The following is a 25,056-nucleotide window of genomic DNA, read 5'->3' on the forward strand; positions in this document are numbered from 1 at the left end:
CCAGTGGTGTAAGTGTCCAGTTTCACAGCCTAGCAGCTGTAGCTGTGCATTGAAGTGTTCCCTCCATGCCTGAGTGCTGACACACTCCAGGAGCAACGTTCTTCCAGGGGGTTAAAGCTCAGTGTGGGGTTAAAGCCTCACGTTTCTGCAGACATGCATGGTGCGCACAGAGGAACCCTGTGCACCCAGACACCAGCCCAAAGAGAGAAAAAGATCTTTCTCTGGCTGTTGTAAGGTCAAAGCTCCTCAGTGACAGATTGTGTTGAATGCTCTGAAAGAATATGCCTGCAATTAGCTACTTCAGGAGTTTATGGAAGATCCTTTGTTCCATACATGTCTTCATAGTAATGCTCTCTGGCTAAAGGAAAATAAAATAGCTGGCAGAGGAAGAAAAGGCAGGTTTGTATTTTTAAACATAATCAAATCTGCTTTATTCCAATGGCATTTTTCCTCAGGATTTTTTTCCTTTTAAAAATAAAAATTCCATTTTCCTGCCTGAATTCAAAATGATTGACTGGAGCACAATATTAAGTAATAAATAAAGCAGTCCCGGCGCCTGAAAGACTCCTGAATAAAGAGAAAATTATTTTTGGATTTTCCTTCTGATCAGATATGAAATATTCTGAAACGCCACCTCTATAATTTGATCAAAAGCTTGATATCCCCAAATGAAAATAGGATTCAGCACTTTCATTTTTCTGCCTCTAAAGGAACCTCTGGGTAAACTGATTTTGGAAAAATGAAAATCCGGAGCACGGCGGTGGGGTGATGACGGCCGCTCAGCGCCGCGCTGCCTGCGCGCTGTGCCCATCGGCTCCCGCAGGTGCGGTCCTGGAGCTGCCCTGCTCCCTGCTGGATGCAGCTCGCATCGCCGCCGAGCCGCCGCCAGCCGCCCCTGCGCTGCGCTGAAACACCCGAGGGAGACCCGCGTGGGATCTAGGTGTCAGCAGCTGCTGTTGTTGGGGTTCTTTGCCCTGAGAATGTACCCAGGGGGGTCTGGATTTTGTTTCTCCCTTCTACCGCTAAAACCAACCCTCTACCACCTTCTATTTAGTAGCAACATGAACCCAAACAGAAGAAACCAAAACAGAACGCAGGGCTCTTGGAAGTGGAGAGCACCCTGCCGTTTGAGAGCATCTGAAAGCAGAGCAAAATCATCTGAGGTAGCATTGCTCAGACACCTTCAGAAACACAGATGTGCACTGTGCTGTAGCTATACCCTGTCATTCACTCCTTTCCCTACTTCTCTTTTATTAGCCAAGTTTCATTCTGTTCATAGGTTCACTGGACCTGAGGGTCAAATGGCATCCTCTGAAAACTTCCAGTGCTTCCCATGGAAATGACTTATCTAAGTTGCTCTTTAGCATATTTTATCAAATATCAGTTTAAAAGAGAGCCTTATGATCTAATCACATATGGCTTCAAAAAATGCAACAGAAGGACAACAAACCCCAGCTTATACACAGGAGAAGCCCCACGGGAGCCTTAATTAGCCAGTATTGGTATCTGGCTGGTTCTGCAGATGCCAACTCCTAGGCTTTAGATCCTGCCTGTTCCAGTAGGACAGCAGCAAACTAGAAAACCACCCAGAGTGGCACGCCAGGGCTTCATCTATGAGGTGCAAACAGTGGTAGGAATGCAGCTAACTTTCCCATCTACATTCCCACTCTTCTATGTGCCTGCTAAGAACTGTACAATAACAGAGTTAAAAACTGCTTTCGAAATAGATGGGACAACACAGTTCTGCATGCTAGAGGTGGCCATCTTCATCTACGTGCTTACAATGTTTGCAGCAATTATTATTCAAATAGTCTCTTATAGCAGCAGTTCCTTGTACATTGTCAGTGGGACCATACAGATATGTAGAAATCTGCCATTGTACCAGTCCAGCCCTTGAAGATACACATCTGCCTTTGCTAAAACGCTCTATCCTTCCCAGAAGTCCGAGAATGAACTCAAAGCAGCCAGTGACTGAACCCCAGACTGGTAACAGAGAGCCACCCTGCATAATCCATGCAGAGTAAAACATTTCCAGAACAGAAGACCAAAATCAGCCTAATCAGAATGCCCCAGATCACTGAGCATGCTTGTAGGAAAGGAAAGTGCAGGCTGACCCCTCTGCACCTCTGCAGAGAGCCACAAGGGCTCAGAAGGCACTGGCCCCACTGCAGCACTGTAACTGGTTTGCAGGCACTGCTCTGACACCGTGTCCCCTTGCAGCTCACTGGGTGCCAGCGCTGTAGCAGGGAGCTGCAGAACTTACTCATTTTCTCAAGCCCATAGGTTTGGCAAATTTGACCTGACCTGAACCACTCTGCAGATTAATTTTCTTTGACTATCAATCAATTTTCTGGGGAAAAGAAATCAAATACAGAAAAAGCTTCTGCAGACAGCACAATGGAAACATGTCTGAGAGGTGTTCCTTAGACACCAGGGGCTTATGCTAACTGTTACGAGAACTGGAAAACAAAATGCTGGGAGGCCAAATGGGAAACAATATAAAAAGCAATAAACACTTTAAGCCTTTGCCATTCGTATGTAACATTAGGAAACTTCACCCACCAATATAAAATTAGCCATATGTGACATCAAGATGATATTTAGAAGAACACTTGATTGACAAACTGTAGGAAAAAACCCTCTTCAGTCAGTAAAGTTGCCATGTTCTGAAGGCAGATGGCAAACCTGCACATGGATCTCTTCACAGAGCAGTGAGACATTTAATAATTCTCCTGTCCACAAAAATACCAACCGACTGAATTCTTGCTCTCCAAGGAATTACCAATCCCTCCTGGAAAGCAGGGCTGGTGAACTGTCTCACACACCTGCAAACTACAGTGGGACTGAAATCAATCCACCGTTTGCATACCTGGAGTCACTGAACCTCCACTCATATGAAGCTGGTAGGTTTGAATGATCTGAAGTACAATCAGTCAGAGCTAGAAAGTAGAGCCAGGAATGAGAATGTGCCCGGGAAGGTCCAACATTAGATGAAGAGATGTGAGTGACTTAGGAAGAAATCAGACAAGGGGAGAACTAGAAGAGATCAAGTGCTGAGGAACAGCTCATTGTGGAGAAACAAAGACAGTAAGAAACCACCTGCATACAGCAAGATCCTCTGGGCAGAGATGTGAGGCAAGGATATTGTTTCCAAAGGAGGAAAGAAGGAAAATTACCCAGGCTGTAAAGAACAAACCAGGAGACCAAAGCCTTCAGACCAGCCTGAACCAAATCCTAACTTCCAGATCTTGCTGCTCCTCTCAAACTGGAAACACAAAGGAACCAGGTGCCTGGATTCCAGCTGCTGAGCCCCAGGGATAGCTCAAGCCGAGCACTTCAAAGAACCTGAGTGGGCTTCTTCAAACAGCATCGTTCTCTGTTTTGGATGGAAGGATCACAGCCCCATGGATGGCCTCATGAGGACATCAGCAAGCTGCCAAAGGGTGGTATCTCTACTCTCCTCTCCCTGCTAAGGGCAGCCCAAGCAGGAGTTAATCATACACACAACACAATGCTTTAATCAAATGTGGCTAAATCCAGCATTACAAAACCCCAAGTTGAGGCTCTTGGTGTAAATTGTAAACAGAGGGTGAAAGGCAGTTCTGAAGGCTAGGGAGAAGGGCAGCTAAAGGCCTGAAAGTAGCCAAGATTCACAACTTATGATAATAAACTGGCGTACGGTTGATTGCATGCAGCACATCTTCTTCAGAACCTGCCTTTATTCAATCTTCACAGTAAATAGGAAATATCTTCAAGTGGGCTCTTGAGGGCTGGTAACTGCTGACATCCATGACGAATGCTGTGTGAGGGGAAGGATCCCACAGAGGTCAGTGCTTTCACCTGCCCTGAGATGCTGCGATGAGTGCTGAAGAAAATGCTTTGGTTTCAGCACTAAAGATTAAACTTTACTTATGTACACTGCAAAGCAATTTCATTTCAGAACACAGGATTTTACCTCTCCCATCAAGAAAGAGATTCATAATTTTATTAAATTCTGCTGGGGGAGGGGAAAGGACAATCTCAACTATTTCCTCTTGGTGAGACACATTTGGTAGTATCCTGAAACTGAGGCTTCATAAAATAAATGAAAGCCTGAAAGTATCCTAAGCCTCACATATACAAGAGCAGAACAGGCTTGGCTTAACTCAAGGGTGATGTAACCAAGACCAGGAGTGTCTGCTGTTTTGTAAGAGCCGCAAAATCCACCTAGAACATAAACAAAAAAGGATCAAGAAAAGCACTACTGAGGGTGGGGGGTTTTAATGACAAGAACTGACTGTCTGCTTCGGTCATCTTCTGCTGGGAAGCACTGCTGTGATCGGGTCCTGAGGAGCGTCCGGGAGCACTGCTCAGCGTGGCCAGCAGCTCCGGCAGGCTCCGTGCCACACGCTGGCCAGCACCAGCTCTGCTCCGGCTCATGGAATGTGACAGCATCACAGCTGAGGCTGATCTCTGCCGCAGGCTGTGCTGTCTACTCAGATGGTCTGTCACAGCCACCAGCCCAGGACTGTCTCCTTTGTTTCCTTTCGTTTATTCTGCTGAAGTTTTATAACCCCGGAGACAGGAGGCCAGCTCCGGATTTACGGAGCTCAGGATAAGCACCAAACCATCAGGGGGTACTCAGCAGCACCTCCTGTGCTGTCTGGGGCCTGCACAGTCTGTCTGTGCTGCTGCTTCCAGCTTTTCCCTGAGTGAAGAGGACATAATGCACACAGCACTTTATTGCAGCTTTTCTGAGCCATACTCTTTTGGTTTTAAAATGCAGCAGGACTGGCCACTGCTTTTTAAAGGGCTGTCTCAGAAACAGCATCTCAGCACTTTCCAGCTTCATCAGAGCACCACTGACTGTGCTAGAGACTGAATAGCCAGTGGCTGGTACAGCTGGCAGTGTACCACACCTTGAGAAGCCATCCTTGAGGACCAAGGAACTTCAGAAATAGCAAATCCTGCAGGCAGTGTTTGAACTTGAAAGCAGGGACACTTGTGGCCAGGTCCACTTTGTTCCTTCACTTGATTATCACTTTTGCTGGCAAAGACAACCCACGACAACTACACCACTCCTCAACTGGATCAGTCTCATGATGGTTTATAAATGACATGGACCAAACCATGAGAATAATACACAGAAGAGACTAAAAATACAAACCCACAGCTGTCTGCAAGCTTGGACTGGCCAAACTGTTTATGAAAAGATTGAACTGCACTGAAACTTCTGGAACTGAAAGGGAGGAATATAATCAGTAGCTCAGTGTGAATTGAGGGGCACTACTCTAGCCACATGTTCCAGGAGTACAGATACGTACCCTTTGTAAGACCTGTTACCATCTTCTGTCAGGCTACATGAAATATTGAGGGCAAAATGAGAAGCTTTCAGGCATGCAAGGCTTCCCTGCAGGCGGCAGTGGAACTAGCAATCATCCAAACTAAACAAAATGTGGGAACCATTGCTCTGATATTAACCTAATCAAACTTGCTGCATGATAAGACAGATCCTAAACGTGGGGTGGAGAAACACTAGAAAGGGAAAGACAATGTCTTTGTTTGCTCCTACGGGACAGGGAGAGAGCAAGAGAGACACAAGTAATTTACTGTCTGTGCAGCATGGAAAGGTTATCCTGGGCTGGCAAAAAATATAATGTGCCATAAAACCAATGTCTCTGTTGAGTCCATGGGTTTTAGTGCCCAGCACAGTTATGAATTTTACTTCCAGAATTATCTTTTGAAGGTATTTTGTATGTTTCCCTTGAGCAGAAGGGCTGAGAGGTCAGAGCTGAAGTGGCTGATCTGGATTAAAGCAGATGTAACACAGCCACACAAGCTGCAGCTCAAATCCAGTAAGGCTCCTGCAGCCACCCTAGATTCTCTGTAATTGCCAAGTGTTCATTCCCAGAAACAAAACTAATGCAGACTCCCTGTTTAGGCTGTTTTTAACTGCTAGAACAGTGTGAAACAACCTCAAATGAGTCTTAAATGATAGCTGAAAACTCGGTAACTGCCATGGTGACAGGAAAGCTTGCAGCTGGTATTTAAGCACTTGCTTCTCTCTGCTCTGACAAAAGGGAGAGAAAAACCCAGCAAAACGTCCAGAGGAGACCTCTTCTCAGCATAACTTCAATGAACTCCTGCGCTTGTTCTCAAGGACTTCCATAATCCATCTTAACTTTCAGCATCTCTTCAATTCATTGGAGCAAAGTGAACTTTTTCCAAACTTTGCTGTCTCATTAGTAAGGAAATCCCAAGCAGAGTAGCATTGGTGCCATGTGAAAGGAGGAAAGCCAACATTCTGTCAGTGTGCATCAGCACAGACCATTGCCTGAGCAAGGTTCTGTATGGTCAGAAAGGACATCAAACTCTAAATCTTGCCTGAGGGACAAGAAGAGCTGGCAGTGCTAAGGCATGACCTCCAGCTGGGCAGAGATCTCCACAGCCAGTGAAATGCTGGAGCTGGTGGGCTCTGAGAACACCACAGGCTGCCCTGGGCTGAAGAGGCATCCTTATGACTGCAGGGCTTAGGGCTGGAAGGTCTGACAGAAGGGACAAGTGGAGGCTCCTCTGATTTCAGAGATGTGGATAATTCCTTTAGGGAGAAAGGAAGATGAAATGCTCACCTGGGCAAAGGAGTTTCACAGCACATATGGTGGGGATGTGTAAATTATCTTGACAAGAACATGAAGTCAGCAGGATTGCTCTAAGAAACAGAACCACTGAGAATTACACTGATTGCATTCATAAATGTCTTGACAATGGTTACCTGTCAGACCTGGCCTGGGACTAACTTTGAAGACATTGTAAGACAATGATGAGAATCCTTCAGAGAGCAAATGCCTGGTTTGGCCCTGTTCATGCTGTGTTTATTGACTGCTGTCTATAAATGTGGATGCATTTGAAAGTCACTGTGAGAAAGTCCACAGGAATCACAGAATGTTATGGGCCAGTCCAAGCCCCCTGCCAGAGCAGGATGACCCAGAGCAGGTCACACAGGAACACATCCAGGTAGGTCTTGAATATCTCCAGAGAGGGAGACTCCACAACCCCCTGGGCAGCCTGCTCCAGGGCTCCAGCACCCTCACAGTTCTAGACCATCTGGAGAGCTCCAAGATGTCTTCACCTCAAAGGAGAAGGTGAACCTGGCTGTGTAAGCAGTGGGATCTCGGGAGCAGGCCGTGCTCAGCACCAGCTCCTTCAGCACTTGGAGAATGCAGCCAACCTCTACTTCCCTGAGTCAAAAATAGCAGTTGGTAAGTAGCTAAGGATCCACAGTACAACCACACAGCCCTGAGTGAAGTGACTGACCCCAGCAATGTCACTCCTTCGGACAATGGGTACCCAGCCTGCAGAGGGAGAGTCCAGTTCAGCCTCAGACAGGAGCATAGCAAGACCCAGAGGCTAGAAACTGAAGACAGACAAACTCATAATTAACAGCATAATTAACACTGAGGAGCACCTCAGTGGGGCAGAAGCTCCCACCCTGGAGGAATGCTTGTCAAAAAGCAGAGCAGAAGGGGGCTTACCTTCAGCAGGACATGACCTAGCTCAGATGGGAGGAACCCAGCCAGCCATCAGGTCTCTGCTGTACAGCCTGCCAGGCTGGATGATCACAGTGTTCCCTCCTGGCTTTCTAATCCGCAGAGCTGAGGACATTTCCATTTCAATGAAACTGCAGCTTTCAATGAGCAGTTTGTAAAGGAGCAGCTTTGCAGCGAGCTCCAGTTATGCCTTGCAGGCATAGCACTCTTTTGGAGGAGGCTTGTGACAAACTTCTGGATGGCAAAATATGGTGTGACTGAATGGGGAAAGCATTCAGGCCTTCCAGAGCTGGGACCCAGCACAGCATACAGTCGAACACTGATTATCACAGGCATTTGGAAGTTAACTCTTTGCAGCATCACCCTGAACCGCTTCATGCACTCAGCCCCACCAGCATTTCAGGAATTTGACCCTGGCTTGGCATAACCTAACTTTAACTTATTTATGTTGCTATTATGTTGTTAGATCACAACAGAAAAGAGAGTGTGGTGTAAACTGTTAGCACTGGAACATGTTTGTATCAGGATTTCTAACTGCATGTCACCAGAACAAGAAGACATAGTCTCAAGCTGCACCAGGGGAAGTTTAGGCTGGAGGCGAGGAGAAAGTTCTTCACAGAGAGAGTTGTTAGCCATTGGAATGTGCTGCCCAGGGAGGTGGTGGAGTCACCGTCCCTGGAGGGGTTCAAGAGGGGATTGGATGTGGCACTTGGTGCCACGGTTTAGCAGTCATGAAGTGTTGGATGACAGGTTGGACCTGGTGATCTTTGAGGTCTTTTCCAACCTTGTTGATTCTATGATTCTATTCTATGATTCCTCAAAAGGAATTTTATTTTGCACATCAAACTACCTGGAGGCCTGAGCCAGCACAAGACAAACAGATACCACTGGCATCTTCACGCAGAGTACTTCTCATTGCACCAAGGCAAATCACCAGGAGAGCCCAGTGGGGGCCCCTGCAGAGCCCCTCTGGTTGTGGCAACCCAACCAGTGTTACACCAGTGCACCACAACCCTAGAAAGGTAATAAAATATTTTCTACAAATCCACCTCACTACAGGATTTTGAAGCTCTGAAGTGACTGATTTTGACACCCACCAATTCAAACCAACCTGTTTTCAGTATGGAGCACAGAATGTTACTTATTCATATTTATTTCACTGGTTTACAGCAGTTCCCATTTCATTAATGTCTTCCTGTGACTTTTATTGTCTCATTTCAGATGCGTAAGGAGTCAGTCAAACAAAATAACACAAAATAGAAATTGAAGAGGATTCTGTCTGCTGACACACAGGTACAAAAATACAGATTCTTTACATGAAATTAATTTTCCTGCAGGTAACACAGTTAAATGGGCAGACTTTCAGGTTCAGTGACATAATATCAGCTTTCCAGCAGTCTCCCACTGCAGATAGTGTACAAGGACTCAAAACACAGGCATCCCTGTCAGGTAGAGAGGATAACCAGAGCAGTACCCTACCTTTTGAAAATATCTCATTATTCTGTGATTTAATCTCTGCCTGCAATTTGTATGTGTGTGTGTGCTCTAATCACATTTAACCTTGAGAACAGCCTGCATCTGGTACATGCTTCCAGCAGGGAGTCCTTACACAAGTAAATTTGAAAACCAGATCTGACTTTATACTTCCTGTGATGCCAACAAGGGCTCCTGCAATTCTTTGTCTGTTTTTAGCTCAGTGTTTGTGAATAACTTCTCCTACCAGCCACCCCTTGTTATCCTTTTGTTAATAATTCCATCACCACGTCTGCAGAGGTCACTGTGATAGAAAGGGCAAATCATCTCTGCAGTCAGGAATAAAGAGCCTGGAAATAATGCTATTGCTCTGTCATTGTTTCATCCACAATGTTACCTCTCACAGCCTGACCTCAGATGTGTAGCTGTACCTGATGAGAGCATGAGAATAGCACCAGCCACATGTTTCTCCATAATTGCTGTTTGTCAGTCATTCCTCCAGCATTAACAGCACTCCAGACAACTCAAGGTCAGCTCTATCTTATGCTAGAGGACAAAGCCCTTCTCATCAAGGCAAATGGGCAAGCTAACAAAATCCATTGCCAGCCTATTCCAGCTCAGTTTTGAGCCCATGACCGAGGAAAGCAAAGCCACTGAGGATACCCTGGCAGAATCAGCTGGCACCCTCAGCTCCCAGACTCCTCCCTGTACACCAAACCAAAGCCACCTGCTGAAGGAGCACCCAGCTGTCAGCTGCACACACAGCAGGACACGCGTACTACACCAAAGGTGTTTGCCCCAGCTCCACACTGGTCCCTGACTGTGAGGGGACAGCTGAGTGCCAGCAGCCCTTGCCACTGCTCTTTAGAAGCCCAGAGTATAACTGCCCCAGCCACACGCAGCCCAGGCCTTCATTTGAACAGGAGGAAATAAAAGCTCTGCAGCCCCAGGGGTCTGATGGAGCCCTGTGATGCAGGAGTGTGCATTGCACTGGCAGTGCTGCAGGAGGGCTTGAGGACCTCTCTAGGTTCCCTCTTAATCTGTTAGATATGGGAAGCATGGGCCAGAACTCCATCCATAGCTGCTCACTCACTCTTGCAGCACACCTCAGACTACCAGAGCAGATCCTGTGTCTCCAAATGCTCTTCATTTACAGATTCCTCTGCAGCTGGGCACAGAGGTCACACTTTGTAACTCGTCACTAGCAACAGCTTGGTGCTCTCTTGTCTCGTGTGCCAGCTGGCCACGAACAAAGCAGCCAGCAATGAAGGAAGTACTCCTGCTGATAAAACATTCATTTGTGGTGTGCTTAGACCATGTCCAGCTGGGTATCTCCCTGTTCAAAGAGACTGGGGGGGTCACAGAACACAATGCAAAATGTTGGGCTCCCAAAACATCTTCCATTTATCCAATTAAAATGTTAGATGACTCTGGAGAAAATCTGAAGTGCTGCAGAAGTAACACTGAACTTAATCATGTGGTGACATCACAAATAAACAAAACAACTAACACTTCTCAAGCATGTGGTGACGCCACAGGTGCCAGGTGTCTGTCAGGAGAGTGACAGAGGAACCGAAACAGACAAAAGTCTTTGTGTACATCCAGTATCACAAACTTTGCTCTGCACACTGAGTATCCTAAAGAATTCATGCTGATATATGAGCCAATTAGACAGAAAGAGCCATTCAGTTCCCTTTATAATAAATACATTTTACCCAAAGTGCCCTTGAAAGCAGTTATGCACATCCTGAGTGCTCCTTCCTCTGCACTCCCTAAACCTTGCCAATGGCATTACTCTGTATTGATTCCCTAGCTCACCAGCAAAAATGTCAAAATAGAAGAAATAAATTAAAATAGTAGTGACCTCAGTTCTGTACTGTTTGTTCCTCTTTACATGCAGGATCATTTTATCCACAAGGCAGTTTTTTTATCCTTTTTTTTTCTCTTTTAGCTGTCCCAGTCTGTCTAACACTGTACTCGAAGCGTGCCAAGATCTCACTTGATTATTGAGTATTGAGGGAAAGGAACTGATTATTTGGAGCTTGGGAAGGGAACCATTCATTGTCAAACAATTGTTTGAGAAAAGAATAAAACAGTGACAACTATAAACCACAAACAGCAGATCTGAAGAGCAGAGTAGGGACACAGGAAAGCAGTGTGCAGCGCAGCTCTCCGGGGCGAGAGCAGAGAGAAGCAGCAGTAATGGCTCCATCACAAGCTGTTGCTCCTAGAAGCTTGGCACCTGACCTGATCCCTCAGGATATGGATCAGATTTCTATGAAAAAGAAATAATGAGTCTATTTAAATAAGTTGAAATGAAAGAAACACCAGCTCTTTACTAGGACACCAGCTCAGCAGCATTTGTCATAGGCTGAGAGAACAAAAAGCTCCTGGGACCAAAGACCACTGCTCCTTTTCTCAGGGCTTCCTGCTGCTGTCTTGCTCACCTCCTCTCCATCACTTCCAGTAAGGAATTCCATCTAAGTCCAACACATGGGAAAAGGTCTGAGAGATTCAGCATTCCTGCAAACTTTGTGAAAAGAGGCATCTGGACAGAGTGTCTGCTAGCTGAAGAAAAATAAGTGAACACAACTTCTGCCTAGCTGTGCAGATTCTGCTTTCAGCCAAGGCCTCTCTCTGCTGTCTCACACAGCCTGAGTTTGCCCTGCAGCCTGAGTACTGCTTGGTTAAAATATCAGCTCACAAACACAAACCTGCAGGGAACAAGGATGCATCCAGCATAACAGCAGAGTTTTAAGGAGGGAGGCTTGGGGAGCAGTAAAAACCTCCTGAACTTCAAACAAAGCATGGGGGGAAGTTTACAAAGAATGGTTGAAAAATTAGCAAGTGAGCAATGAAAGCTGGAGGTTGGTGAGAATGTGAAGGAGCTCTTAGGACAAGAGCTGTTACAGAATGTACCTGCAGAGGAGGAGACTGAAGAACAGCCAGGTGGAAGCAGCAGGATGCTCTGAGCATTCTCACCACTAGTCTCTGGCCTGCTATGGATGCAGATAGGAACTGCAAAGTTTTATGGATTTGCATTTCACAGAAGATGTGAACTCAAACAGTATATTACACTATTTCCAGTCTGACTGAGTTTGTAGATGAATATTTATCACTATTCTGCTTTCTATAATGTATACAGGGCTTTATATGTAGGTTGGAATTCTTCATCTAGAGTCAATTATATGGAATTTTACTCTCTGGAATGAATATGATCTACTTGTGAAATACCTCCTGGAAAGCATAAGTGAATGCAAATTCATTTGAGATTTCTAACAGATAGTCTGATGGCTGCCGTGCCATTGGCAGAGGCCTTTCAGTGGAAAAAGAGATAAATTTGGGATTCAGAATATTATCAATAACTCTCAGCATTTCTTTCTTTTAGTTAACCTTATTCTTTTTCAATCAAGTTTAACCAGTGACTCAAAAGGGAGACACCTTGGCACGTGCATCCATTTTTCCTCTTCCAATGCAGTACTGCCCCTGGTTTTCATGGGCATTATGCATACAAAAGGACTGCATTATTAGCCTGAATTAAGAGAAGGCCTTTGTAAATACTTAACTCATCATAACCTCCTATTCATAAGGGTACTTGAGCCCGGAGCAATGCAAATAAAGCCATAATACAACTCCTGGCAATGTACTGTGGATGGATTTTTCTTAACTTTTAATTAGAGATTTCATTAACAATTGCTCTGAGTTAAAACTGTTTTCTTGGAGTTTTGATATAGAATAAGTAGAGAAACATAGATTGGATCACTCCCAAAAACTTGCAGTAGTTTTGTAACATGGGAAGTCCCAAGCCAGGAGGAGGGCAGGAAAAAGGTCATTACAAATACGTGAACTAGGTGTCTGCTCAGTTACATAAAGGTCCTTCCAGTTCAGATTTTAATCTCTTCTGCCTACAGGCTAACATTTTGACTCTCCAGCTGTGCTTCTGCAGCTTGAAACAATCCTCTGAGCACTGGACACTTCAGACATCCTTCCCAGCATGAGGGCTGACATCCATGCATCACTGGTCAGGTCTGTCACAGGTAGTTACCAAGGGAGTTAAGGCTACTAAACACCATGCCCAGGAAGCCTCCTGCAATGAGCACAAACCTTCGAGTTACAAACCTGTTCAAACATGTGTTGCAGCTCTTCATATCTGAGTAGATCCTATCCTGGATTAACAGACACCACTGCACCCACAATGTCACCTTGTTAAGGTTTGTCTGAAGAAAACAATAGAAGCGGAGTCTCTTCCTCTGGAGACTTTCCAGCCCTGTCTGGATGTCTTCCTGTGCAACCTGTGCTAGATTCTGTGGTCCTGCTCTAGTAGGGGGTTGGACTTGAAGATCTCCAGAGGTTCCTTCCAACCCCTAACATCCTGGGATGCTGGGACTTGTCCATGGCCTGAAGTCTGCAAACCACTAGCAGCAGCTGCTGACAGTGAATCCCAGTGGCAGTCTCTGGGGGCATTTTTTTAAAGGAATTACCTTTAAAATATTTTGTTTCAGAAAACTATATGTACTCAAAGATCTTTTATCTGTACTTGACTACCCAGCTGGGATCTTTAGTGTTTTTTTCTTAAGCCTGAGCCTAAAACTTTTATTGGTAGATCGTCTTTAATAATTAAAATCACAACCCTGTAAAAAGCACAGAAGAACTTCAGAACAGTCTTTAGAGTTCACACAAAATGCATAAATAACCCTCTCCAGTCAGATATTTTGTCTTCAGTAACAATTTGTGATTGTCCTAATGTGAGAATGCAGGAGAAATGTACAGCTTCCAGACTGGAAGTATGGAAAAAGTGCCATTTCCCACCTTGATTCATTATCCTAGCAGCAGCAGGGAGGTTACGTAACTGGGCTGCATTTAAATCACTTGAGGTAGCACCAGGTAAACGATCCCAGGGAAAGAGAACAAAAATGCACCGAGTCACCTTTTGGATGGAGAGAACTGAGCTGGCAGGAAAGTAACGTTTGCTAAAACGTGGGCAGAGTGAAGAGAGGGCAGCTGGAGCAGGTACAGCAGCATCACAGCTAGCATCAGGTGTTCTCCAAGCTCCTGCACACACGCAGCAGCTCCTGCTCAGACCCCTGCACTTTGATACGGTCACAGATGCCTGCACTTGCAGTCCCAACTCCTTACCCAACCTCCCCTGCAGTCAACTGCACTCTGATGGCCCCTCATATTGCCCTTTCTGCAGCTCCCCCTCTACCCTCCACCCAGTAAAGTTGCCACCAAGAGGGTTCCTGAGTGCAGTGCCCCCCACTTTGCGCCCTTGGGCCGGCAGCAGCTACTCACCGTGGCAGCCCGTTGGGAAGTTTCCTCCCTCCTGCACCTGTGCAGAGAATGGAGAGCTGGCTCAACCGTGCATTTGAACTTCCCTGCTTTTGGCATCATGAGTCACCACCTTAGCAGGATCTCAACTGTAGACTTTTATCTGTGAATATCTATGCCCTGTCTTGTGGAAAACTAATTACTGAGCCACTGAGAGGCTTCATAATGTCCTGCATTTAAGTCCTGAACATCATACATAATGCATAGGAAGCAGTCTCTGCACTCTGATTACAGAACACTGTCATTAAGAGAGCAAATTAAAGATCTGAATAATTCACTGGCTGAGCTTATTGTCAGTGCTGCATTGTGAAATTAGAATTTCTAATAAGTACTGCAATTTTTTTAACCCAATTAACACAGAGAACATCTTGAGTCTGATTAGTACAATAAAAATTATTACCTTATTCTTTTGCCTCACAACAGCCAAATTAAATACTGTACTTAATTATGCAGCATTCATGGCTTCTGTGCTAGAAATAATAATAATAAAAAAATCTGCCTATCGCTTGAGTAAGGCTCCCAGGCTGTCGAGTGCAGCCGACAAACACAGCCTGTGAACCCCCAGCATGATTTCTTATCACAAAGTTACTGGGGGAATTTTTTTTTTTTTTTTTATTTTGGTAAGACTTTGTAAATCAGCTTTAATAGCAGCAGCAGAAGCTGATGTCACTGCTGAAGTCTGCTCTGGAAACAAAAACCTATTAAAAACCCCACACCAGCCACAAAAGGACCCTTCCCAACCAGCTCTGAACATCTATTGTGAATTAACTTTCTCTGGGCTGATGTGAAGAGAGAAAGAAACCAAAACATTACCACTCACTGCCCTGAAAGCAAACACACAAACACAGCAACATGTCAATAAATACAGAAGGCTGTTCCAGAAAAGATGCTTAGGAAACAGACTACGAAAAAGCAGGAGCTGGATCAGCTCTCTTACCTCAGCTCCCTCTTGGCACGGGATAGATAAGATCCTTTCATCCCAGGAAGGAGAAAAGTCCAATTCACCATCCAGCCTGCTGATTCTCCCCCAGAAAGCGCCTGCTGCCATGTTAAAGAGAGGATCACTGAGGATGCAGCTTTTGTCTCCAAATATTTTAGTACTGCCTTTTAGTGTCAAGGACCCCAGGAGCTTCAGCACATCTGGCAGCAGACACCACTGGCTGCAGCTGCTGCAACGGGATTTTTCCTCAGCCCTATTTCATTTCCAGCTCCTTTTCCTTTCCCATCCTGGGGAAGTTTAATCATCGAGCATGGGTGGGGGGGAAAAAAGAGAGAAAAAGGGGGGGAGAAAAAAATAATGCAAGGTAGCATTGCCATCAAGAGCTCTCGGTTTTGTCCTACAGACAGGGACTGCAGCAACCACCTTGCATCTTTGTCTCGTTATTTTAGCATGTGCATGCGAGAGGAGGGGAAAAAAAAAGAGGCTGAAAATTATTCAGGCATAATGCAATAGACATAAGAGAGACAAAAAGACAGAGAGGAAGAGAGAGGGGAAGAGAAAGAGGGAGAGAGGGAGGGAGAGAGGAAACGGGCTAGGAGAGGGAGAAGGGGCTGTCAGTGCAGATAAATCTGCATATGGAAATCAGGGTTATCCTGGGTGCAGTTTTATTTAACCATGATGTACTGAGGTTTTTAATTAGACAGGAATTTAGGGAAGCAAATGAAGGATTCGTACAGACACAGGAGCAAATGAAGCATTTGTAATCACAGGAGAGTTTTCAGAGCAAGCTGTGGCAGTGACAGCAAAACTTTTTATAGCAACTTTCTCGTTGGAAACAAAAGTTTCATGCACTGCTACTAATTTACACCCCAAATCCAGGCAGAACTGTGCAAGCATTCATTCTGAAATGAAATCAAACTGAGGCAAGCCAAAGTGACAGAGTCATTTTTCAGATGACCCAGAAACTGCTGGATATAGGGCATGCATTTTAAGCTGTCTTATGCCAGCACAGGGCTAGGACCTTCTCCCTGTTCTCTGGTGACTGTCACAGCCAGTGAGGGCGCTTCGGAAGGGGCAAAGAGCAACTCTCGGCTTGGGTCCCAAGCACCGCACACCAGCTCCATGCTGCGTGAGAATGGGTCGTGTCTGGAGGCGGACCAGAACCTGGCACGCACGGGAGGTTGGGTCAGGGCCTGCGGAGCACCAGCAACGATCAGGACCTCTTGCCCCATGCCATGGGGGAGAGCATGGGGATAAGTGAACTGCGGAAGCGAGGAAGATGCGAGCTGGGGTACGTACTAGCGGTGGCAAGGTGGTGGCGTTGGTGCGAGAGGTGGCAGAGGCCACGCCGGAAAGTCCGGGGCAGCAGCCAGAGCAGGGGGTACCGGGGCGAGCTACGAGTGCTGGAAGGAGAGGCTGGCGGCACACGATTGCTGGGAATCCCCACCGAAATTCCACGCACGGGGCCATAAGCGGCACTGCCGCCACAGCGGCGGGCGGGAGGAGTCAGGGGACGGGGAAGCGAAGGGCAGCGGGGGGATGCGAGGGGGATGCGAGGGGGATGCGAGGGGGATGCGAGGGGGATGCGAGGGGGATGCGAGGGGGATGCGAGGGGGATGCGAGGGGGATGCGAGGGGGATGCGAGGGGGATGCGAGGGGGATGCGAGGGGGATGCGAGGGGGATGCGAGGGGGATGCGAGGGGCAGCGGGGAGCGCGGCGGAGCCTGCGCTCGGCAGGAGCCCTGCAGGAGTCCCTGCCGGGGTAGCGCACCGTCAGGATGGGGCCGGGGGTGTCGCGCAGCGGCGATGCAACCCAGCCCGGCTGCGGACCGCGCCCCAAGCGGCGCTCCGGCCTGGAGAGGGTGGAAAATGGGAGCTGCGAGGAGGAGGGGAAAGAGCGCGGCCCCGGGGCGGAGAGACGCGGCCGGCAGGGGAGGAGGAACCGGCGGCAGCCAATGGGCTCCGCGGCGCCTGCGCGGTGCGGAGCTGCCGGCGGGCGCGGGACGCGCGGAGCGGAGTCCGGGCGCGGAAGGGGAGCAGCGCCCCGCAGGTACCGCCGCCCCCCGCAGGGGCCGCCGCCCCTCCAGCCCGCCCCCCCGGCTCTCACGCCACGGTCTAGGGGGCTGATCAATTGCCCGGCCCGCCCGCCCCTCACCCAGGAAAGCGGCTTCGAGAAGGAGAAAGCGGCGCTGGGCCGCAGGCGTTCCGGGTGCGGATCCTGTGCGGGGCAGATCTCCGCGGGCTGCGGCCACCCCGGGAGTTCTGCAGCGCTGGGTCGGGGGTGCGGTAGGCAAGCGCAGAGCCCGCCCGAGTTCTGTGCTTTTCCCCGGTGTGCCCTGCGGTATGGCGCGGTTTGCTGCCCGGAACGGGCGTGCCATGCAAACTTGTGCGCCAGGACATCCCCCTCTGGCTGCTGTCTGTGCAGTGCCAGCAGCGCGGTGAGCGGCGCTGAATCGCCGCACCGGAGCCCTGCTGTGGCCGAGGAGCTGCACTGCTGCTGCACAGCCTGCAGCCACGGGAGGGAGCTGGGAGAGGAGGGCAGGAACTTGTGTTCTCATTTTGAGTTCGTTTTTCAGCCAGGACTCCCTTCCTTCCAGCCTCTAGCCATGGTGTAAACCGGCTTCTGCAAGAGCAGCTTCTGACCAGACAGTCAAAAATGTAACCAGTGAAGGGGAAAGCTTAAATGAGAGTTTAAATTGTGTTTGCATATTGTTGTAGACCTCCGTGGCACCAGTTCCCTAGTTCTGTTGTATAAAATATTAACCCACTAATTCTAAACATGCAGGCCACTTTTGGACATGATCTTACTCTCCTTTACTTTTGTTTCTCTTCCTTCAGGTTTCTGGGAAGCCAGATTTTTCTAAAGGAAGTCTTCGACTTTAGTCATTTTCTGAGCTGTAAAACCTGACACTTCAGGGTTCCGGGGGGTGTATTTGTTGCTTCTTAGAAGAATCATGAGCTGAAACGTTGCCTTGAAGTCATGGGCAGCTGGAGGCCTGGCATGCATGGTGTGTTTTCATAGCACAGCTCCTCTAGGCTCTGAATGAGGGGTTGCTGAAAGTAGCTCCCCTCTGCAATGCATTTCTGCCTCTCGTTTCACCCTAGCCTAGCCTACCCTGCCCTCCTGATGAGTCAGTTCTGTCCAGCAGCAGCTTTTCACTGCTGTGACTCCCTGAGCAGGTTGTGAAGGAGGAAGATGAAGCAGCAGAGTTGTGTGGCAGGGCATGAGATTATGGTAGCTTTTCTTGGTGGTGCCTCAGTTTGTGCAATCAGATCGGTGTTCTCTTGAGCTGGGGGCTTATGGGGAGTTGTAACCATGGGATTTATCTGAAGGAACACTAAGGTTTTTAATGCATGTGCTTTATCTTCTGGGTCAGGTGGGACAATGGACGATGACTTTGTGGCTTCCTCCACACCCTCATTTCTCACTGACAGCTTGGAGTTGGCAATGGAAGTGGAGAATGAGAACTCAAAGCCACCCTGTTTCTCATGTGCTTTTGACAGCCAAAGTGGAGGGAGAAGCTTTTCTGCAGAGTCTTACTTAGCAAGTGGGTCTCTCAAGAGGTATGGGTTTTTTCAGTTACAAAAATATTACCATTCTAAGATGCTCTTCCTACTGATCTTTGGTTCTTCTAAATCCTGGCGGGGTTTCCAAATCCATTTTTTCTTCTGCTCTCGTGAGCCTGAGATCAGCTTGGTGGCCCACCAGAGGGAAGGGTTCTTGTGTTGATGCACTGCTTTGAACATGCTCTAGGTCCAGTTCCTAGCTTTGTGAGCTTTAAGATGCAGTAGCAGGTTTGCAGCGTTAGAACACTCCAGAACTGGGAAAGTGCTGCAATAATTAGCTTTGATGCCTTTGTTATTCTACAGCCTGCTGGGAGTTTGTATTTGTGCAATTAGCAATGTTTTAACAGCCTGTGCAGATCCCTGGTTTTCTTCAGGTAATTCTATTTGGTTTTAACTAAGTCAGAGCAAAAAGCAGTCATGGCCTAGTGTCAGTTTAAGGCGCAAGGATGAAGTCACGTTTTGTGACTCATCAGATCACTGCTTTTATCAGTGTGCTCTATAGAAGTGCCATTAAATGTATACAGAGGAACTGATGTATGCTCTAGCATTAGTTATTAGGCACCTAGTGCACACTGAGACAGATTCCAAATACACCTTTTGGAAGTGGAGATGTTCTCTAAGGCAGCAAATTCCTCTGCTAAAGGCAGCCTGCATACTCTGTCTCAGCCCCTTTGTAGGGATGAGGATGCTTCAAGGTGGTAGCTGGTAAATTTTTATTTGTTTTTAAAATATACTGTGACTATATCATGGCTTTGTGCTCTTCAGGGTAGAGTTGTCATAGTTTATGACATACTTTATGTACTCTATATTATATTGCTATAAAAGGTATAACTGTGGAGAGCACTGCTCCTTCCTCTCTGCAGCAAACAGCTCTCAGTAGCACATAGCAGCTGAAGCTGTTGTGTTCTCTAGGCTCAGTCCTGGGAACACATGAACATTGTTGGCTCTGCTTCACAGGGTTTTGCTCAGACTGGATCCTTCTCCGAATGACTATGAAGAAGACGTAGTGGAAATGTTTGGCTTTCAGTGGGTGACTGAAATGGCTTTAGTTGAATCCTGTGGATTTCTCTTTGGTTTGCTCAGGTATGTCAGTGTCAGTGTATTTCACAGCTGTACACCTGCCTTAAGGAGATGGCAGACTGAAAAGGCTGTGGGCAGTGCAATGCAGCCTGGAAGGTGCTGCTCTGCCTCACACTCCAGCAGGTGATGGTGCAGATGTGGACCAAATTACAGGAAAAAGTGAATTGTCACAGGTTTTTAATGCTCTGAGTTCACAGTAAGTTTGTAAGCAGTGCATATCTGAGCCATCACCAGATGAAAACTGGGAAGTGTAGTTATTACAGCAGAGTGGGGGATTAGTTCTGAGGGCTGCAGCTCCAGAATGTATGAATAAACTCTGTAAGAGTTCCTCCAGTGAGATTGTGCTATGCATGTAATTCAAGTTGTCTTTTGAAGATTTTTTAAGTCCTTTTTTTGTGCATAAAGAAAAGTGGAGGTTAAAAATCAAATACTGTCAGTGCTGGATGCAGCATTTTCCTCAATTGTTTGGATTAGGATAGCTTCAGCAATCTCTTCAGATACAGTTGCTCAGTGTTTGACTAATTCAATGTAGATGTTTAATCTGGTCAGTGCAAATACACAGATCACCAATAATCCTCTTTGCTACTGATAATCCTCAGGATGTACAGTACATCCAGAGAGAGGATGGGAGAGCAGCTTTTGTGTGATTCCACAAAATCTGTGATATATTCCAACACTGCTTTGATTGAAGGGGATTCTTCCATCCCTCTGGGGTCTGATCTAGGGTGTGATGTGAAACATCATGAAGGGGATCTGGGTTAGTAAGGCACCATAGCATAGATGGCAGGAAGCACGTTCAAGTCATGGTCAGTTGGCTTTGCTTGTTAGATGCAAGCTTTGACTTCACTGTTATTATCAGATTTTGGTATTTATCTTGTAATGAAGGAGGTGGGAGGATGACTTAGTTAGAAGAAACCTTTCATCTGCCCACTGCATTGTCTCCACTGAATGGACACAAGACTCCAACCTTCAGCCTCAACAACCCTCTTTCATGAAGCCCTGCTTTAGCCTTCCTTCCTTTCTACAGGGTTGAAATAACTGAAAAAATCTTGCAGAAATTCCAGTTTAGTTCCAAAACAAACACAAATTCACAAAACCTAAGTGGCTGCAGGTAATTTGGGGTAGCTGAAGTGATTTTATCTAAGGAAGGGAGACCTAAGGGGGAGGATTGTCCTTACATGCAGCTTACAGTGTGCTGGTTTGGAGCCTTCTGGGCGCTTCCCAGTTTTCAGCTGTTTTTTCATGGGAACACTTGGTCTGGGTTTGGTCCAAGTATCTTGGTTTCTAATCCTTCAGTAGTGGCTGCTTTGACTGTATAAGAAATGAGGCAGAGAGCTTTCTTAATTTATTCAGCATTTTCTTTTGAAAGTCTTACACAGTTGTGCCTTTCATGTATTCAGTTCAGTGCTATGCTATCTCTGGAAACTACTTGAAGACCACTTGAAAACAACAGTTCCTGTAGAATTTAGCTGAGCAGTTACCTGTCTTAGACTTTTTTCCTTTTTTAATTGCAGTGGCAGTTAGCAGCTTCTTGAAAAAGGCTCACTCTGCCCCGCAGAACTGGGATGAGTTTTAACTTTTCTAGAGAGAATTTATCCTTTAATTGCTGTTGTTTCTCTTTTGTGCTCAAGTGAAGCAGCAGAGTAATCTCAGCAGGAACAGCTCAGCACCTCTCCCCTTTCTCTGATCTACCCAGGCCTTACTGAAATGTAGTTAAACAACTTTTAGCTACATAAATACCATAAACCTTTATGTTCCTTTAATTAGGCAGCAGATACACAGGCTGGAAGATCTGGTACAAATGAGTTCATCTGATTTTGGTAAGTTTGCCACACTGAATTTTACATTGGGAGGGGTAGTGCTTTCATTAGAGCAGTGAGTGCTCACAGATTGCTGCTGCTTTGAGTGCTGAGCAAAGGCTGGTGGAGTGTTCTGCACAGCAGTTTATAACCAGCACAGACCTGCAGGAAGGTGCAAATGTAGGCAGCCAAGGGATGTCATCTAGTGTGGAAATACTGAGAGTCAGTTTGGAACCAGAACTGCCTATTGTGGTGGTGGGTGGTGGTTGTTCTTTGCTGTTGTTTGTTGTTCTTTGCCAGGGAACTGTTCTGTAGTTCCTTTTCCCTTGACCTTCAGCATTTGCTTGGATCTCTGCTTCCCACCTTGTCAAACAAGCCAGTGAAGTACCCAGGTGTCAGACTGTATACTTCACAGCAGGCCAGCCACTGGTGTGCCTGGATGCAGCAGGTTGGTGGCAGAGGTGTCCATGATGCTGCTGTTAGCAGGAGCAGGCAGTGTGACATGAGGTGCTCATGCCCTAGATAAAACCCCAGTGCTCTGCTCTAGAACCCCAGCTGAAGCGGGGTATTTAGAGAGGTGTTTGCCACCAGCTGTCCTCAGAAAGGAGGGTGGCTTTGCAGGAGCCTGCTGAGGCTGCTGTGGAGGATGCAGATGTTCTGAGTCCAGTGGGGCAGAGCTGCTGTAGCTGCTGGTCTCTCTCCTGCAGGTCAAGCTGCCAGCTTGCACTCTGAAGCGGAGGGCATCAGGCGGCAGTGCACCGAGTTCCTGCACTATGTTAAGGTTTTCATCTTCAGGTGAGAGCTGCACACACTGTACCTCTTGTACTGAGCTGCTGTGGCTGCCTCTGACCCCTGCTCTGACCATGTGTCTGTGTGCCCAGGTATCTGGAACCCTCTAGAGTGGAAAATGAAGGAGTGCTGCATCCGTATGAAGAACTAGAAGCACAGCTGCCGTCGGTGGTGGTGGAAGAGCTTCATGCTTTGACCATGCACATGGGGCACCTCTGTGAGCTCCCTAGCAATGTCCTGGCAGCATTTACTATTCAACACCAGGCAAAGGTTGATGCCTTTTGTAATTTCCATTTTTTGGGTGTCAAAATACATATTAAACTTGGGCTAAGTAAGAATTATTCCTTCTACAGGCTAAAAGCCTCTACAGACAGGATTCATGGCCACAAAGGTTTCTGGTTTGTTTTCCTCTCCCTTAGCTGAAGGACAGGTTGTCTGTTACATTGTGTTTGGTCAGGGATATCCATAGGGTGCACTGCAGGCCAGGTGTCTGCCCATCTTTGGCAGCAGAGTATCCAGAACTTGCTAAAGCAATGCTAGGAATAAATCCATGGGTGTGTTTCTCACAGGTCTTTCCCCCATCGTGGCATTTGCTGCACCTCCACCTGGATGTGAACTGGCTGGTGCTGGAAATTCTTTGTGTACTAGGTGAAAAGATGATGAGTAAGTATGCAGGATTTTTCTTGACCTTACTCCTGTACATAGGACTTGCCCAGAGTTCTTATCCTCCTCTATCTAGAAACATTTGCTGCTGGTATTTGATGGGCTGAACTCACACGTGGGGAGCGAAGGCTCTTGGTGCACCATGTAGCTCAAGTGGAAGTGCTGGACACTTGTCAAAACTGACCAAGGTGAAAGGCTTGTTCTCAACTGGTGCTTACAGTTTCCTAGATTTTTAATAACAACCCTGGTATTTAATGCCATACACCTCTGGACAGGGCATCTGCAGAGATCACCAATGCAGAGTGGTGAGCAGCAATTTGATGAAAGCAGTGTAGGATGAGTGTCCAAGAAGAGAGCAGAGCAAAAAAACCTTGGAACAGAGAATTTGGGTTGTTAACCATGTGTGGCACTAAGGAGATGCTGGGCAGAGGAAGGGGCCTCAGACAGAAGGGCTTGTGAGAGTGCAGCAAGGAAAGGGTAAAGCAGTACCTTGGGTTTTTCCTTTTGGAGGAAAAAGGGGAGAACTGTTGGAGGCAACTCATTGTCTGGAGTTCCATATTTATTTCTAGCTAGCTTCTGAGAAATAAAGCAGCAATCCGTGGCCTGAAGAGAAGGCTCATGCTTTTGGGCAGCAGGATCTCTAGCAGGTTGCCTGCTCTTCTCTGTGCCTTGGAGAATTTCTTGGGGTCTCAGCTTGTTCTCTGAAGTGTGCTGAGACAAAACTTTACACTGCTGAGACCAGGGGCAGGGTGGTGGGTTCAGGGCTGCACCCTACATTTCCAATAATAGAATACAGGCTTGTTCTGCATCTCTTCTGTTCCACTGATACCAGGGCAGTTGTACTGTTGGAAAGCTTGTGGGATGAGGTCTTGCAGACACTTACTTCACTTTGCCATTTTATCTCTGCTCAAGTTGGAGTAGGATTGTGCCAGCTTTTTACATCAACACATCCAAAGGAAAGTGTTAGACCTCTCCAGAATTGTTTGTCATCAACTTGCATATCTGCAAAACATGTCAGGATTTCAGAACATGCACACAGGCATGTGCTGAAGAAGGACCTGCAGATAAATAAATCTTTATTCCACCACAAAGACTGTGCCAGAGCAAGGCTGCAAAGTGCCAAACTGTTTTACTGTCAGCCAGGGTAACACCAGACTTCAGTGTGATTGTGGACTGGTTGGACTTAGAATGGATGAACTTCCCCATGTGAGTTTGTACAATAGGTTTACAGACAGCTCAGCAAACCAGTTCTAAAATACACAGAATAGAAAGAGAGTCCTGTCTTGGGTTCTTGCAGCCAAACCCGGAACTAACTGGGCCTCCTTCTCTTCTGTGTTTCAGGGCAAGTTGTGTATGCCAACCACTTCATAAATCTGACTGGAGAGAACCTAACCAGCACCAGTTTGTTTGAATCGCACTGTGCAAATCTCATAGCAGACTTAATAAACTTGTCCATCAACAAGTACATGAAGGTAACCGTCCAGGATGGTGGGCAGTCAGCTGTAGGGAGCCGTATGAGCTGGGTGTTGCACCAATGCACAGAGGACTTCTTGCTGTTAAGTTTTAAATGTTATGTATGGATTTCTGTCTCCATGTTTTAAAGAGTGTTATTTGTTAGGAGCCCAAATTGTGTTATTTATTCATGACCATCTGGCAGCTGAGTGAGAGAGCACTATTGAAATGCACTGTGTGCAGAGCAGGAGCGAGTGCCACATTGCCTGAGCTCAGTCCTCCAGCTTCAGTGCCAAACGTGGCACAGGCTGAGAGGTTTAGAGCTGTAGGTGCAAAAAGCAGCTTTTCAAACTCAGCAGGAACAAAAGAGTCACTGCAACCCTGGCAGTAAGCTAGCTGGACACTTGCCCAACAGCACCTTACCGCTTATGGTTGCGCT

General features: G+C 46.9%; 1 protein-coding gene across 1 annotated transcript in view; it reads left to right on the forward strand.

The window, feature by feature from the left end:
• Nucleotides 1-17,247: 17,247 nt before the first annotated feature.
• MMS22L (MMS22 like, DNA repair protein) overlaps nucleotides 17,248-25,056 on the forward strand; it is a 42,364-nt gene continuing 34,555 nt past the window's right edge. Inside the window, 8 exon segments of the mRNA XM_054173994.1 lie at nucleotides 17,248-17,317; nucleotides 18,645-18,831; nucleotides 19,792-19,917; nucleotides 21,682-21,734; nucleotides 22,421-22,508; nucleotides 22,595-22,772; nucleotides 23,072-23,165; nucleotides 24,507-24,637. Of these exon segments, the coding sequence (XP_054029969.1) occupies nucleotides 18,653-18,831; nucleotides 19,792-19,917; nucleotides 21,682-21,734; nucleotides 22,421-22,508; nucleotides 22,595-22,772; nucleotides 23,072-23,165; nucleotides 24,507-24,637 (849 nt within the window). The 5' untranslated portion in view covers nucleotides 17,248-17,317; nucleotides 18,645-18,652.

This window comes from Dryobates pubescens, chromosome 28, assembly GCF_014839835.1.
Source record: "Dryobates pubescens isolate bDryPub1 chromosome 28, bDryPub1.pri, whole genome shotgun sequence".
NCBI classification, from domain to species: Eukaryota; Metazoa; Chordata; class Aves; order Piciformes; family Picidae; genus Dryobates; species Dryobates pubescens.